Source organism: Aphidius gifuensis, linkage group LG6 (assembly GCF_014905175.1).
Source record: "Aphidius gifuensis isolate YNYX2018 linkage group LG6, ASM1490517v1, whole genome shotgun sequence".
NCBI classification, from domain to species: Eukaryota; Metazoa; Arthropoda; class Insecta; order Hymenoptera; family Braconidae; genus Aphidius; species Aphidius gifuensis.
The window spans coordinates 4,766,231-4,782,660 of NC_057793.1; the positions used below are offsets into that span (position 1 = coordinate 4,766,231).

General features: G+C 26.4%; 2 protein-coding genes across 10 annotated transcripts in view; both read left to right on the plus strand.

The window, feature by feature from the left end:
- Positions 1-14: 14 nt before the first annotated feature.
- On the plus strand, positions 15-10,229 carry LOC122858995 (RUN and FYVE domain-containing protein 2). 8 transcript variants are annotated; one of them, XM_044162295.1, is made up of 12 exons: positions 1,209-1,591; positions 1,658-1,985; positions 2,344-2,522; positions 2,621-2,938; positions 3,024-3,187; positions 3,258-3,420; positions 3,508-3,624; positions 3,703-3,843; positions 4,624-4,721; positions 5,990-6,206; positions 6,271-6,513; positions 9,736-10,229. In XM_044162295.1, exons 2-12 carry the CDS (start codon positions 1,715-1,717, stop codon positions 9,874-9,876), a joined length of 2,052 nt encoding a protein of 683 aa, XP_044018230.1. In that variant the 5' UTR covers positions 1,209-1,591; positions 1,658-1,714; the 3' UTR covers positions 9,877-10,229. The 8 variants fall into 8 exon arrangements, 7 of the variants coding, with proteins under 7 accessions (XP_044018232.1, XP_044018230.1, XP_044018229.1 ...); XM_044162297.1 differs by lacking the exons at positions 1,209-1,591; positions 1,658-1,985 and adding an exon at positions 15-399; XM_044162294.1 differs by having other exon boundaries at positions 1,209-1,985.
- A 2,147-nt stretch (positions 10,230-12,376) lies between these two features.
- Positions 12,377-16,430, plus strand: part of LOC122858996 (lachesin-like) — a 41,354-nt gene continuing 37,300 nt past the window's right edge. Inside the window, exon 1 of one of the 2 annotated variants that reach the window (XM_044162302.1) lies at positions 12,377-12,481. In XM_044162302.1, the coding sequence (XP_044018237.1) occupies positions 12,412-12,481 (70 nt within the window). In that variant the 5' untranslated portion in view covers positions 12,377-12,411. Of the gene's footprint in view, positions 12,482-12,720; positions 12,791-16,430 lie in introns of those variants that run through there. The other variant, XM_044162303.1, reaches the window with a different exon arrangement.

Sequence of the window (16,430 nt, forward strand, 5' to 3'; positions counted from 1 at the left end):
TTATTATTGTTATTATTGTTGGTGTGTTGTTTACAGTTGTTGATTATTGAGTTTGTTTTTTTCTACCGACGTCAAATAAAATTAGTTTTAATCTAATAATTTTGTACTTTTTAAAAAGTTTTTTATGTAAACAAGTGCAGCCAGTTATTGTGTGAATTAAATTTTTTTAAAAGTGAAATTACATAGAATATATAAATTAGCCTATTATGGCAGCTGAAAATAATGATAGTTCACCAATATCAACATCAAATAGATCATTAAATAGTAGTATGATTTCAAATGATAATGAACAACCAAGTGTAACACGTTCACCATCAACTTATTCTATACGTGAAGATAAGTGGCCTGATCTTGTTGTATCAAGACCAAGAAAATTGGATGTATGGTGGCTGCCAAGACGTGAGTTTTTTAATCAACATTATGTCATAGCTATAATTTTTTATTAGTCTATCATTTAGACAGTTGTTTTAAATTTATAAAATTTAGCTTTTATAAATCATCGACGCTCCAATTTGAAAATAATTGTCATCAATATTGACACTCGAGTACCAGACGTTAGATTTAATTTATTTTTCGTATTTTTTTCACGTGTAGTAGGTAACCCTGGATTCTACTTGTTGAAGTTAATATAAAAAATAGAACAAATTGAAAACATAAATATTCTTTGAAAGAAATTTTTAATTAATTATTATCAAGTAATATTAACTAATCATTTCAAGTTTGTTGACAAACAACTTGATTCTGTTTTATATCAGCTTAAAAATATATTTTTCCCAACATGCACAATTAATTTAAAAACAAAAAATCAATAGCATAGATTAATTAAAATTATTCTATTAATTATTGTATAAGTTTTAATTTAAATAATATTTAAACAAAAATTTTGATTACAGTTAATAAAAAAAGTAAATATTTATGTTTTTTATTTTGTAGAAAAATTAAATTAGTATTTAGTCTAGTTGCATTTAGAAAATAGATAGAAATTAAAACGAATAAATTAAAAAATAAACGAAACCCATTTGACAATGTATTATGTATGTGGTATATAAACACATTGTTGACAAACAGCTGTTTTTATTTTTATATTTTGTTTTGACGTAAAGGTTGTCGGTAGATAGCGGCACATGCCGGATAGAATGCCAGAATGTCTACCTTGTTATTGATTATTGTAGGTGGAGGTGTAATCGGCGGTAAAATCAATATTATTATATGTGCTGGTCAAATGTCAAATGCATCTCTATCGTTTTAACGTGATATATAAAATAATTGTTATTTACTCGTTGCTACCCTTGAAATTGTACGAAAAAAAATAATTATTTTTATAAATTAATATAAAAAATTTACTGTGTCATCATCAATGAAAATACGAATATTTTCATAATAATATTTAACGTATTCCATTGTCTCTGGTGATCACTGGAATAATAAATTAAAAATAAATAAGAGTTAATTTTTTCAACGCAAAAAATTATAAATAACAAGTTATCAATCATCGAGTGTAAGTTACAAAAAGAAAATTAACATCAAGTTGAAATTATTGAACAACAGTGTCAACTGATCTGATAGAAGTAGATGAAATAATTTTGACAAGGTGCAAGATTGTCAATCTTAGTGAACTGAGACAATTAAAAATAATTAAATTGTTCCTATGCGGCAGGAAGCCCAAGGAGTTTTAAAGCTTCGGCAATCTGGTGATATTCAACCACAAACTGGAATGATGATTGAACAAGATATGGCTGGTGCACAAGACACAATTTATTTGTGTAATTTTCGTGTGTCTGTTGATGGAGAATGGCTATGTTTAAAAGAACTTCAAGATGTTGAATATTCAATGCAAGATTCAATGCAATCACCAACATCACCACCTTTGGCCATAAGTGGTATAAAAAATAATCAACATGATTATCAACAACAAACTGAATTATCAGAGTTTTGTGATGTTATTTCACAAAACTCAACAACAATTCATCACTTCTCCAGCTTGTGTTTGTATTGTGCTTGCACTGTCTTATAACACTTTCTTTTTTTTTTTTTTCTTTTTTATTTATTTAAATCAACTATTTTTGTTTTTTTTTTTTTTTTTAAATTTATTATCTTAAAAAATTTATTCTGCTTTTGCTTTTTATCATGCAATATGTATATTTATTTTTATTTTTTATTTGCAATAGGAGCGTCGTTGAAAACTTCAAGATTAAATTTCAGCTTTATATGAAAAAAAAAATTCAATAATAAAATTTCTTTCTGTTGTTATCTTGTAATGCAAAAAAAAAAAAAAAACAAAAACAAATGGAATGAGAGAAAAGTAAAGAAACAAATTGATGATGATTGATGTTATTCTTGCAGCCCGTGATCCAGTGATAATTGAAAGAAGCAATCTTGTCAACATCTCAAAACTTATCGTAAAAGAGCTGATTGAAACATCTTTAAAGTATGGGCGTATGCTTGATTCAGATCATATGCCACTTCAACATTTTTTTATCGTTCTCGAGCACGTATTAAGACATGGTTTACGTCCCAAAAAGGTAAAATGATAAATAATCAACTTGAAATGCCAAAAAAAAAAAAAAAAAATGAATAAATCAACATTGAAAAAGCCAATTAAATTGTTGAATATTTACAGGGTCTTCTTGGTCCAAAAAAAGAACTTTGGGATATTCTTCAACTTGTAGAAAAACATTGTGCTGAAGCACAAGATATAACATCAAGTATTCGTGATCTTCCAACAGTGAGAACAGCACTTGGAAGAGGCAGAGCCTGGTTACGTATGGCTTTGATGCAAAAAAAATTGGCTGATTATTTAAAAGTACTTATTGATCATCGTGATGATCTACTAGCTGAATATTTTGAGCCAGATGCATTGATGATGAGTGAAGAAGCTATTGTTATTATGGGACTACTGGTTGGCCTAAATGTTATAGATTGCAATTTTTGTGTCAAGGTCAGCATATTAATATGACAATAGTATTTATTTAATTTGCATTTTTTCTTTTTAATTTTATAATTTACATGTAATGCATTGTCAGGAAGAAGATTTGGATTGTCAACAAGGGGTTATTGATTTTTCATTATATTTACGAAATAGTAATCATATACCTGGTGATTCACCTGATGAAGAATTAGAAAATGACAATATGACAACGGTGCTTGATCAAAAAAATTATATTGAAGAATTAAATCGACACTTGAAGTAATAAAAATTAAATTATAATTGTTTTTTTAAATCAATAGTATAATTTAATAATAATATTTAATTTCAGTGCAACAGTTGCAAATCTTCAAGCTAAAGTAGAATCATTAACAACGACAAATGCACTTATGAAAGAAGATTTATCAATAGCAAAAAATAATAATTTATTATTACAAGATGAAAATGTACAACTTAAAAGAGAACTTGGAATTGATGTTAAAGATACACTTGAGGTATTGCACATAAAATTTTTAAAAAAATATGAATTTTAATATTTATTGAAATAGATATTTAATTAATTTATTGAATTATTATTTTAGAGTGGTAAAGCACCACTTAAAATAACCGAAACAACGACTGAAATTGAAGAGCTCAGATGTAGAGTAGAATCAGAAAAAAAATTACGACATGAAGCAGAAAAAGAATTGGCATTACAGGTTAAATTTAAAAAAATTAAATTGATTTAATAATAAAAATATTGCTTTAATTTTCATGAATATTTTTTAATAATTTAGGTCAGCATGAAATCAGAGATGGAAGTAGCTATGAAACTTCTCGAAAAAGATATTCATGAAAAACAAGATACCATTATATCACTGAGAAGACAATTGGAGGATATTAAACTTATCAACTTGGAAATGTATAAAAAATTACAGGTGAATAAATTTTTTTTTCTTATTAAATATCAATTATTAATAAGGCATGGTGAATATGTCTCATTTTTTTTTTTGACGTCATTAATGATTTTATTTTCAGCAGAGTCTCAGTAGGATTTAAATAATAAATAATATTTTAATTAAATTCACAGATCAAATCAGTAGTACTCAAATGAATTTAATCAAACGTTATTATTAATAAATGTTGTCATTTATAATAAAATGATTTAACATTATGGTTTAATTATTTTTGGATGTTTGTTAATTTTAATCTTTAGGAATGTGAGATCGAGTTGACTCAAAAAGGTGAAATGGTTAGTCGTCTTCATGCTAAAACAAATCAAATTGGAAAACTTTTAAATAATCTTGAAAAGTATAATCATTTGATGAAAGACGGTGATGGAAAAAGTCCAACAACACCAAGTAGCACTAAAAGTTTTATAAGAATGAGTCCAACATCACCAAAAGGACCACCATTATTTGAAAAATTTCCACCATTACCAGATAAAATATTAACAAAAGACGAACGATTAATGCGTAATCAAAATCTTGAACTATCACATGCAAAATCAAAAGATAAAATTGCTGATGATTCACAAAAATCAATTGGCAAATAATTCAAAAAATTAATAATAACAAAAGTCAATTTAATTTTTTGTATAACATGATAGTCATTTATAAAAAAAAAAAAACCAAACAAACAAACAAAAATTGTAACTTAAGTGTTAGAATTTATGCAAATTATCGTGAATCATTTTTTTCAAAAGTCATTAATTTCAGGAGTGTGAGAGTTCACTCAAGCACAAGACCGAACTGATTGCCAAGCTGGAAGCTAAGACATCATCCATGTCAGAGAGCATCCAAAAAATGGATGAAAAGTAGGTTATTTATTTTATTTTTTTTTTAAACAAATAATATTAATTTCAATTATAAATCAAGCTTGGGCATTATTCAGTGTATTTATATGAATATAAATATTTATTCAAAAAAATTATACAATAATCAGCGAGACTGTTTTGAAATTATCAATAAATTAAAAAATATTCTATTCACTACATACTATCATGTACTAAAAAAAAACATTACAAAAAAAATCATACAATTTAAATTAAAGTCTAGAGTTATTAAGTAATATATTTTACTGGGATGAAAACGAGACTGTAATTAATAATATCACGCTAAACGTAAAATTACTTTTAAATCGTATAAAAAGTGAGTAAAGTTTTCAAATATACTCATCAAAATAATTTGTCATATAATAAACTTTTATCTTTATAATTGTTGTAATGAGTTTTAGCTCAATTAACGTGATACGATATCACAGCACGAAATGAAAAAAATATTTATATTGTTATTTATTATTATTATTTTTTTTTTGTTATTGCAAATTGTTGTAATTTTCAAACATGCCTTCTTTTTTTTTTTTTTTTAATAAATGCGATACATAATTTTATTGTGGCTTTCCTATTAAAAGCAAATAAAAAAAATAAAAATATACATATAACTTCAGTGCAAATTAATATCACCCATTAATTACAAAAAAAAATTTGAAGCCAGCAGGTGAACATGAATGTGAGCTTGTGAATTTTAATGTGAACAATAAATTGATAATATAAAGTTTATTTGTGCTTTTTGATTAATCGTTTATATCCTGAAGCAATTTTTAAATTTATTTATCTCATTTTTATAAGTTTATTTATTTATTTATATTATCAATATTATTTAATTTATCATGAAAATATCAATAATGAATTTGCTACTGTTGGCACATACGTATCAGCTGTCGTGAGCTTATTATTGATCAGATTCAGTCGGTACAACAGCAATGACGTCATGCTTTATCAACACAAGATGTTTTTTTTTGTATTTTAAACATTTTTAATTAAACATTCTAAATTAATACCAATTTTTCATGAATTATTAATTATATTATCTTTATAAAATGAGATGATTAATTAATCAATACTGAAAATGTTCTGAAACTTGTCAGTTTATTTTTAAACAATCAATCATTCAATGAATTGTTAAGTTTGATTAAATATTTATATTCATATATTCACTTTTATTAGTTATTATCACGAGAATAAAAAAAAAATAAAGTATCGGTTATTGTATTGTATTTAATGTAAAAATTGAATTAATTCAGGTGTAAAGATATCGACGGTGTGAGAACTGGTGTAGAAGAAAGAGTTAGATTATTGGATGCTGAAGTTGCAGAAAAGGAAGCACGAGCGAATGGAGTAGAACGTGAATTACGTGTTGAAAGAGAATGGCGTATGTCACTTCAAGAATCATCAATAAATATAACTGAAAAAATGTCACAACTTCATCAAGAAATTGATCAACTAAAACAAGTACAAGAGGTATTAAAAAAAATAAATTTTAAAATAAACAATAATAAATGATTGTTTGTTTTTAATTATTTAGAAATATCTTGCATTACAAGAAGAGCACTACGCATTGCGTGAAATATGCACAGAACAAGAGCATACCCTGGAGGAGTTGGGTGGACAATTGAGTGTAGCAAAGCTTGCTGCTGTTGAACTACGTGAAGCCGCAGACAATGCACAACATCAAGTGAATCAGGATGGTACTCCGACATGGGCAAATGACCGGCTAGTTACTCATTGCAAGGGTTGCAATAGAGAATTCAACTTGACCCGTCGCAAGGTAATCATACTCTAATTGCAACTATTTTACTTATCTCTTTATTTTTTCTTTTATTTTCGTCGTAATTTATTTGCATTTTTTATTCTTATCTTTTTTTTTTCATCCAAGTCACATTCGTTGAATAGATTCAAAACTTATATGTATAAAGATATTAAAATGCAGGATACTATTGATTTACTGGTTAAAATTCTTAAGTCTAGTAATGAATTTCCTAATCATTTGACCGCAATTATCTCAGTGTTTCTAGTAATTCGTTAAGTCTTTGTAAGATAATGACCGCTTGCACAAAGTACTGAGGTGCCGAGTCAGTCCAATTTTCCCGAGAATTTATCTTCCAGTTCAAGATATCTATACAAATAAATGTATACATATATTTTGTTCATTGAAGAGAGTGCAAAGTCTTAGTAAGTTTCTTTAGAGTTTCAAGACAGATTGCAAAGGTGAATATTGACGTCGACGTTGAACAAACGTGTATAATTGCAAGATATTGTTCAAATTTAAACTTGTGTGTGTTGCATCATAATATCATATTGAAATATGATAAATTAGCCAGATTTAATAAAGTCAAAATTATCAAGTAACTTTTAACTATATCAGTAACAAAAATAAATAAATAATTTTACAAAATATTCAAATGCATTAGTTATAATAATAATTTATAAATATTAGTATATGTTTTATAAAATTGACGGTTTTCACAAGTATAAATATATATATTCGTGTTTCAACGTCACGCATGGATGGACATGCATATTCACGCAGAAAGCCGTCAGGTTGATAGAGACGTTGCGCATCCGGGCCATAAAATATGTTTTGGTTTGTAGCCCCTCCCCGGTCTCCAGTATTTTCAACGCCCCGGGCAACTATAGAGGTATAACTTATTGCATAATAACACGTACGCCTGGCGCCGTCTTTGTTACAATATTCTTTTTTTTTATCATTATTTTTATCCTTTTAATATTTTTTTTCATCCTCATTTTTTTCTTTCTTTGTGTTTTTTTTTTTTTTGCCTGGTCAGCTATATTAGCATACTGTTTAATATAGAATAACCCGAGAGTTGGGGGTAAACGTATAGACGCCAGTCTTTTTTCTCTTTACAACACAGGTACAATTTTTAGCTATTTTTGTAATGTGCATATACTTTTACACACCTTGTGTATATTACTTGGAAGCCAAAAAGCTTCGCTGAGAAGAATGAGAGATACATGCGGGGTTGTGAAAAACGTTGGGTTATCCTTACACACACATACCCTTATTGTATATTTAAAAAAATAAAAAAATAAAGAAACCACAAAGTCAAGTAAAATGAGAAGAATAGCAGGAAGTCCGTGAAAAAAAAAACAAAAAAAAAAAAAACGAGTAATGTAGAAAAATAAATAAAAATCCAACAGAAATATATAAGGTTCCACCAACAACCAACATATACACCAACTTAAAAATGGAAAACCATGCAAAACAATAATTTTCCGCAACCACGAGTTTTTATATAACGCTATATATGAATAAAAACCTTTTATTTTTTTTTATTTTTAATATTCTATTATTTTTTATTTTATTTATTAACGGACTTTTGGATACAGTGCGCGCATTGTCGTGCGATGAAAAGATATCGTGCTGTCGGAAATTCTCGGATGGATCGCTCATTTCCATGTTATATGTATACAATTTCTCTATATACGGTTAAATGCTTTCGATTTGTGTGATGTATAATATGCAAAATTGATGTTCATGTATGAATACATTGATACAATGTAAATCTGTAAATAATAATTGTTGAAAGTAATATATATTGAATGATAAATTTTATCAACTATTTTTAATTGAAATAAAACATTGTCTTTTTCGAAAATTAAAAAAAAAAAAACAAATGAATAAATAATCAAAAAAAGAACGACAAAATATAAATATAATAATTGATATAAAATTATGGTAGATTTTAATTTTATAAATGAAAAAAATCAGTCATTAAAGATTGATGTTATTTAATGGTGTTATCTTTGTTGGTGCTCAGACATGATATAATTCAATGTCAACGGTTTAAGATCATTTGTTGGGCATTTACTGCGCTATTTTAGCTTGATCGTCAAGTTGATATATGCACAAGTATCCGTGGTAAGGCGTGTTAGATAAGAGAGTAGGTGAGGAGTTTGATATAGTTATATGTACACATGTATATATGATTCTTACAAGTGTATGTATACATTAAGTGGCAGTCATGAGGACTAGCGCTACTCCAACTTCCCAAGACACTTGAATTCAACGATATTTTCGATCATAAGTCACTATTTTTAGAATAATATAATTAACTTTTCTATAGATGAAATTGGTTATCGCTATATTAAGAGAATAAGTGTGGGATTTATTTCCATCAGATGACGATGTTCAACTTTATAAGGTACACTTTGAAAAAAAAAAAAACTATATAGAAAAATGGCTCCCAAGGAACTATCTTATTTAGAGAATTCAATTTGAATGTGGGAATTTGCGAGATCTATTGCACTACCAAATGCAAGTAGGACGAATGTTCTTTTTTTTTTTTTTTTTTTGTTATCTCGCTCTTCTACCATGTTCTGCAACGTTAAGCTCACTCTTTGCCACTTTTATAATGGCTTCAAGAGTAAAAAGGAAGGCTAAGGCTACTACCACAAAACTGTTAAGAGAGTAAAGAAAAATCGTTTCATACGAAATCACTACGATTTATGGATACTTTTCATCTTTACTTTTTTTAATTTTTTATTATTATTTTATTTTTATTTTTTTTTTGTCGTTTTGTTATACTTCTCCGCCTACATGAAAATGGATATTTGTAAAATGTAATTTCTTTTCGAATATATACGAGTATCTAACCACACTAAAACGTTTTCTCTTCTTGAAAAAAAAAAAAATCTATTTATTAAAGCTTTTTTCTTTTAAATCAATGGTCTATATATTTATTCACACTCGATTTTTCATTTTTCAAACAGATATAAAAATTTTACTGAATCTTATTATTTTTAGAAAATTGATGAAATGAAATTTGACCCAAGTTTTAATCTGAAGAATTTAAAAAAATCAAAAAAAATATTATTAAATGATAAAAATGGCATATTACTTCATAATTAATAAATATCAATTAATTAATTTGCCCCAGACATTTCTTAATTCAATTTTAATTTTTTTTATTTTTAAAATTAAAATTAATAAATCACATTGTCTAAATGTTTTTAATTTCTTTTCTTTCAGCACCATTGTCGAAATTGTGGTAAGATATTTTGCAATGCATGTAGTGACAATACCATTGCAATGCCGAATTCAGCAAAACCAGTAAGAGTGTGTGATGAGTGTCACGTTTTTCTGGTTGGTCGTTACTCAGTAATGCACTAATCACAAGGGTCTTTTACTGATGGAACTGATGAATGATCAAGAAGCAGTCAACTAGAGATAAAATGTGAACAGCAAAAAAAATAATGAAGAAAAGGAAAAAAAAGTAGTAACTAGACAAAACGAGAAACTCTAACAAAGATATGATTTTCATTTGTCAATTTTTTTTGTTTTTATGTTTATTTTTTTCATTATTTTATTTTCAATATTATGATGGCTCTATTGATTGAATCTTTTAACTTAGATTTTTGTTTTATCTGATATATTCTGAAGGGTTGTGCTGAAGGGTGTCTCCGTAACAGATAATATATACCTTGGGAATACGATCGTAAATTTCCATCGAGGTTAAGTCAGCCCAGTCTTTATAATCTCGTGAAGTACACGCTATCTCACAGCACCGCATTGCTTGCTTACTTTTATGGTTACTAAAAGCCTCCGGTGTACTGTGTTTATAGTCTCCGTAAAAACACCAAAATACATATTGTAATAATAAATTTTTTTTTCCTTTTTTTTTTTTCTTTCATTCGTTTGAATAAGTCATTTATTTTTATTTTTTTGTTCGCTGAATTATTCTCCTTATTTTTAACAAGTGGTAATCAAAATTTTTTATTCGCTAAAAATATTATTACATTCAAGAATTGTTTGTATTTGTGAGTATTTCATTATTTCATATTTTGAAATTTAAAAAAAGAATAAAATATTTCTTATAAATATATATGGAAATATTTTGTATATTTTTATGTATGATACATTTTATTATTGTTTATACAAATGACGAGAAATAAATTTTAAAATTTATAAAGTAAAAAGAAGATTAATATTAAAAAAAAAAAAAAATAAAAAGATAATTATATTTAAATAAAAATATATTTTACATGTGGTAAATTAATTTGAGTGTTTTTATTATATTTTTCCATTTTTCAATACATATTGGTTTTCATTTCCTCACGATATACTAAAGTATTGAATTTTTTATATCTTTTTCTGTGTTTTTTTTTTTATATTTATATACTTTTGAATTTCAGACGGCACGAGTATCACGCAGACGTGAAAAAGAGGGTGAAATTTGTTTGTTAAAATAAGTTGCAGTCAAGTTTGAGATAGAGAAGGAGGAGGGTACTGGGGGGGAGGGAGGTGGATAGTTTTCGTGTGAGGTATTTGATACATATAATGTTTTGTATATATGAAAGCGGTAACCCCGGTAAACTCGTCGGCCTGTCCACGACTTTCGAAAGCTCGTTAGCCAAAATAAAGCGAGAGCTTGTAAATGAGGGTAAATTGAAATCGATTTAAAAGTCGGCCGGCATACATCGATCCTCTTCACGTGCATGATCATAAAGTAATATATATATATTGCTGAATATATTTTTACTTTTTATATTTTTTTCGCTCTCAACTAAACGAAAAATCCTTTTAAACTATATACATAACTCTATGGCCCTTTTCAGCTGTAAAAGTCAAATTGTTTGACGTTATATGAAAGCCTAGTACAAAAGTTTAACAAATAGTTGTAAAATAGTTAATTTTTGAGTACACTTGTCGACATGAGTATTGCGTCAAATTTTTATTCCCAATAATAATTAAATAAAAACTTTTTTTTTTCTTTATTAATGATCAATCAATTTTTTTTAAAAACTTTTTATTAAATTTACCGTATTAATTTAAAAAAGAATAATTATTTCAATAATATAAAATTTAACTATAATTGAATTGAAAAAATAAAAATAATTATTTTAATAATATAAAAAATTTAAAATGTATTATATAATTTTGTTTTTATTCTTTTTTGCATATGATAAATTGATAAAAATAATATATAATAAAATAACGATTGCTGAATATAAAGAAAAACAAAATTGCATGTCCATAAGAATATTGTACAATTGTACATAATGACATTCGGCCGAGTGCGTTAAGATTCGATCAGTGTACAGTACAATATACGTATATACATGAATACATTATATTAGTTATATATATTATTGTATATGTGTAGTAACCGAACAAAAGCAAAATTTCTAGTGGACAATATAACATGGTATTATTATTTGAGCATGCAAACCAAGCCGAACAATTGTGTAAAACCATTCATATTCATCAATTTTTAAGTATTGTTTTTTTTTTTTTTTTTTTACCTATGTGGACCATGTTTTCTTTCATTTCCGTTTTTACTATCTCGCTTGCATTGTGGAGCTATATGTCAAGTTATGTGCACTGGATTAATGGACAGGTTTAATCGAGTGAAAAAAAAAAATCGATTAAAATCCAATATTTTTTTTTTTTTTTCACCCACCGTCGTATACCATTATAAATGTAAAAGAGATGAAAAAATAAAAAAATAAATAATAGTAATAACAGACGAAAATTCAAAAAAAAAAAACCGAGGTAAAATTATAGCCAAGTTTTTTTTCTGTCGAGTAGTGCAACTCGCGAATGGTCAGCCAGCGCATGCGTTTTTGTTTGGCGGGAGAGCATGGAGCCAAGACTGACTATTCTAATGTTTTAGTTGACGTTCGCGCGTCGTCAATGTAATACAGAATGTTTATTCTCGTGGTGCAAGTTTTTTTCATCATTACTGCAGTCAGTGCACTCAGTGATCCGGGAGCAGGTAAACAAAAAAAAAAAAAAAAAAATTAACAACGACAAAAAAATCAGCAATATATTTTAAAATAATTTTTACAAAAATACAAATAATTTAAATATAATAAAAGGATTTAAAATATTTATCAACGATTACACAGTAAAGCGTTAATGTTAATGGAATTTTGCTAACGAGCAAAAAATTAAAAGAAATATATATAAAATATTCAAAACCTCAAGAAAATTAGCGTAACATAAGAGTGTACTAAAAACTTGATAGATAATTAAGATAATAAAGTTGGAATGCAAGTTAATGATGCGTCAAATTTAATTAAAAGTAAAATTAATTTTAAGTTGTAATTAAGCGTGATTTAATCAAGACAAGTTATTTCGTCCAAGCATGATATTTGTCATGTGTCCACACATATCACAATAAGATACTAATAATTTTTCATTATATTTATATATGCATGTTTTAATTTGATACACAAAGTAACATCTAAATAAATAGATGTATATATATTTATTTATTTGCATAGTGAAACCATTTCACGAGATACAAACAATGAGAAGTGAATTTCACTCGCGGTGAGCTTTACTAAACTATTAACATAGAAATAGAAAGGCAAGTGAGGTTAATCCTTTTTGGTATTGTCTCATAGAAACGCGTGTGTAACTTCTTATTGCAAATGCTTGACTGCAGGTGGTAATTAATTATTTGCCCGGTTTGTATATAAAGTCCAACGAACTCGCAGCTTATCCCATCGCGTGATAATCATGAGTGCTTGATGTGTTGTGCATATATATGTTTGTAGAAAATAAATACGGAATAGCAAGACAACAACTCGTCTAGTTATTTAAAATACAAAACAACAATAAAGCAGCATTTATTTGTAAATTTATATCAAATTATTTTTAATAAAACAAATATGTTATTCGTTTATTTATTATTTTGAATAACAAGAGAAATTGAGAATAATGAATACAAAACTTTCAAAGTAAAAGTTTTTGCAAGTTCGTTGACGATAAATTTACTTTGTTAAGCATTGAAGAGCTTGTCCTGACATTCAAGTTATATTCATATACAAAAATTTAGCTAGTTTTATATTAAATATTGATTTAATAATCAAGCCCATATATTCAATCGGTTAGTTATTACTGGATAGCTAGCGTTAATATTCAGATTATTATAATTCAATGTCAACAGCTGTTGTGTTAACCTCTTTTTTGACAGATCCACAAATTATTATTAACAATGACTAAAATAATCCATATAGTTATTAAAAATTTAGTATAAGATTTTGTATCAAGTTGGCGTTTATTTGGTGCATCAAATTTAGTATTATTAATTAGATAATAATTTTAAAATAGTAAAGCACAATATTGTTTGACTTCGTATGTCTATATACTATATTATGCATATATGCAAAGCAGTTTATGAGCTTGTCACTTTGATAGCTACCACAGCTATCAAAGTGTAGCTAATGTAACGAGTATACCTGTCACTAGTTTAGTAACCTGTCAAATGTGGATTGCTAAAATAACAATTCTGCTAACTATCCAAAGGTTAGTAGTTTTATGCAGTACAGCTATCCAGCTCGTTGCTGCAGCTAAAAATTTTTTTCCGTGTATATAATAGTCTCTGTTCACGCCAAGCTGAATTCGATCCGATTTAACAGACTTTATTTCCCGCCTAATTTCCACTTTAACTATTTTTTTATTTTTTATCTTCTCTCTTTTTGTTATATTTTTTTTTTTATCAAGTCTATTTTGTTTTTATTTTATTTTTTATTCAATTTGAATTATTATAGTATCGCTTTGGCATAGCCTACAAGCTGGAAACATTGTTAAAATTTAAAGTGTCCATTTTACATGAACAATAAATGTTATTCTTTGTTCAATAAAATTTGAATCTGCATGATATAGATTGCCAATATATAGGAATTTTTTATTTTCATTTGTATATATCGGAAAAATACAAAAAAAAAAAAAAAGACTTTATCAAGATTGAATCATGAGGGGAAATATAGATGTAAAAAAAAAAAATGGCATTTATTTTTTTAATTCAGTTGAGGCATCATTGGTGAATTGCCTTGGGATGCTAGGCTGAACAATTTCACGTGAATAAATGACAGGACACGAAGGCGTGCGTAGAATCGATTTGACTTTTGACTGTCAATTGGATAATTTTTTGGTATTTCCATTTAATGCTTGATTGCGTATCTATAAATGTCTAGGCCCAGATATACGATTTTTCAATCCATAAAATAAAATTGTTTTATTTTGAAAATTGAAAACTCATGGATCGAAAATAACACAGTTGCATCAATATAATGAATTAATGTTTGATTTATATATTTATATTATTTTTATTTCATCCCTAATATATTATATTTTTATATTAATTAAATTAATGTTAATAGGGGTTGAGCTTAAACATGATTTAATGTTTTCATATATAGATTCTAATAAATATATTTAAGTAAATTAATTATGAAAAAAAGATTTGTTCTAATTAAATGAGTTTTATATAAAAAATAAATGATAATACCGAGTAATATCGAAAAAAAGAACAAAAATGAAGCCAATAAAAATAGACAGGTCAGCTTTTAATTATTAGATAATTAATTTCGATTTTCATTAATATCAATTATTTATATTTTAAAGTAATTCCATGATATTTTTTTTCTTTTTACTTGCTGAGGTAATATATAGTCAATCAGAAGCATTAATAAAAAATAATTATACTGTTGATAATAGAAGAATAAAAAATCATCAAATTGACGACTTTTTAAAGAATCAATTAAAAAAATATAAACTTCAATAGAATATTTCATCGATGAAATGAAAATAAAATGATTTTTTGTTTTTTTTTTTTAACCAGATGTAGACTGGAGCAAAGTAATTATTTTATTTTTTTATTCTTTTTCGAACACTGAAGTAACAGTTTGTATATTGATGTGCATGTTTGTCGGCTGGTTTTGCATTTGATTGCAACTAATTTGTAAACACACAGAGTCCACCACTGTTCTCGAACAACGACAAACTCTGTATGCACTGGTATACATGTATATCATCTCTACATACATCAATGTTTGGGTTGGTCCATTGGGTTTACTCTCATAGACAAAATCCGTAGATTCAGAAATAATTTTACACTTCGGAATATATACGGTCAAAGGTTCACCATAGTAAAACACTAAAATATTTCAATATGAAAAATAAAATAAACATAAAAAAATAAAATTCAATAAAATAAATTAATTCCTATGTTTTATTTTCATTATTTATAAATATTTTTTTATTATTTAAAAATTTTATTTTTATTTACGATAACACAACATGTCAATAAAGAATATAAAAAAAAATAAAAAATAAATAAATAATAATTCAAATAACGAAAAAACAATAATACTAAAATAAATAAAAATACTTTTATCACTATTTTTTTTTTACTCTACATTTTCTATATAAAAATAAAAATTTCCATCGATCATAAAATGACAGACAAATAAACAGATTGTCATTCGAAAAAATAAATAAATAAATATATAATAGCTGAGTTAAAAAAAAAAGTCAATAAGCCTATTCAAAAAAGGGTTGAATAAATTATTATAATGAAATGTAGCATTAAAAAAATAAAAAAACAATTTTATTTAATAATTCAAAATTTTTTTTTGTCAAAATATTATTAGTATACTTGAATGAATTATTAATATGTCAATGAGTCTTCAAGCATAAATAATATATATTTTTTACTTAGTATTTGTAAACTCACATAAATATACACATTGACTAAATACAAGTGAATTAACATTACCAAGACTAAATTGTAGAAACCACACACAAGTCTCTTGTTGTACGTGGTTTCTTGTCTAACGAAATTCTGTTAATTCCCATGCGGGATGTATACGATCCTAGCTTCACTGTTTCTATCTTCTATTTATGTTTCATAAGCATGAATTGATAATTACTTT

Bases quoted from the DNA above. Each gene is read 5' to 3' on its own strand.
- LOC122858995 (XM_044162294.1), top strand. From the start codon at position 1,649: ATGCGGCAGGAAGCCCAAGGAGTTTTAAAGCTTCGGCAATCTGGTGAT. The intron at 3,188-3,257 runs GTAATAAAAATT...ATTTAATTTCAG, and splicing joins GAATTAAATCGACACTTGAA to TGCAACAGTTGCAAATCTTC. The intron at 4,722-5,989 runs GTAGGTTATTTA...GAATTAATTCAG, and splicing joins ATCCAAAAAATGGATGAAAA to GTGTAAAGATATCGACGGTG.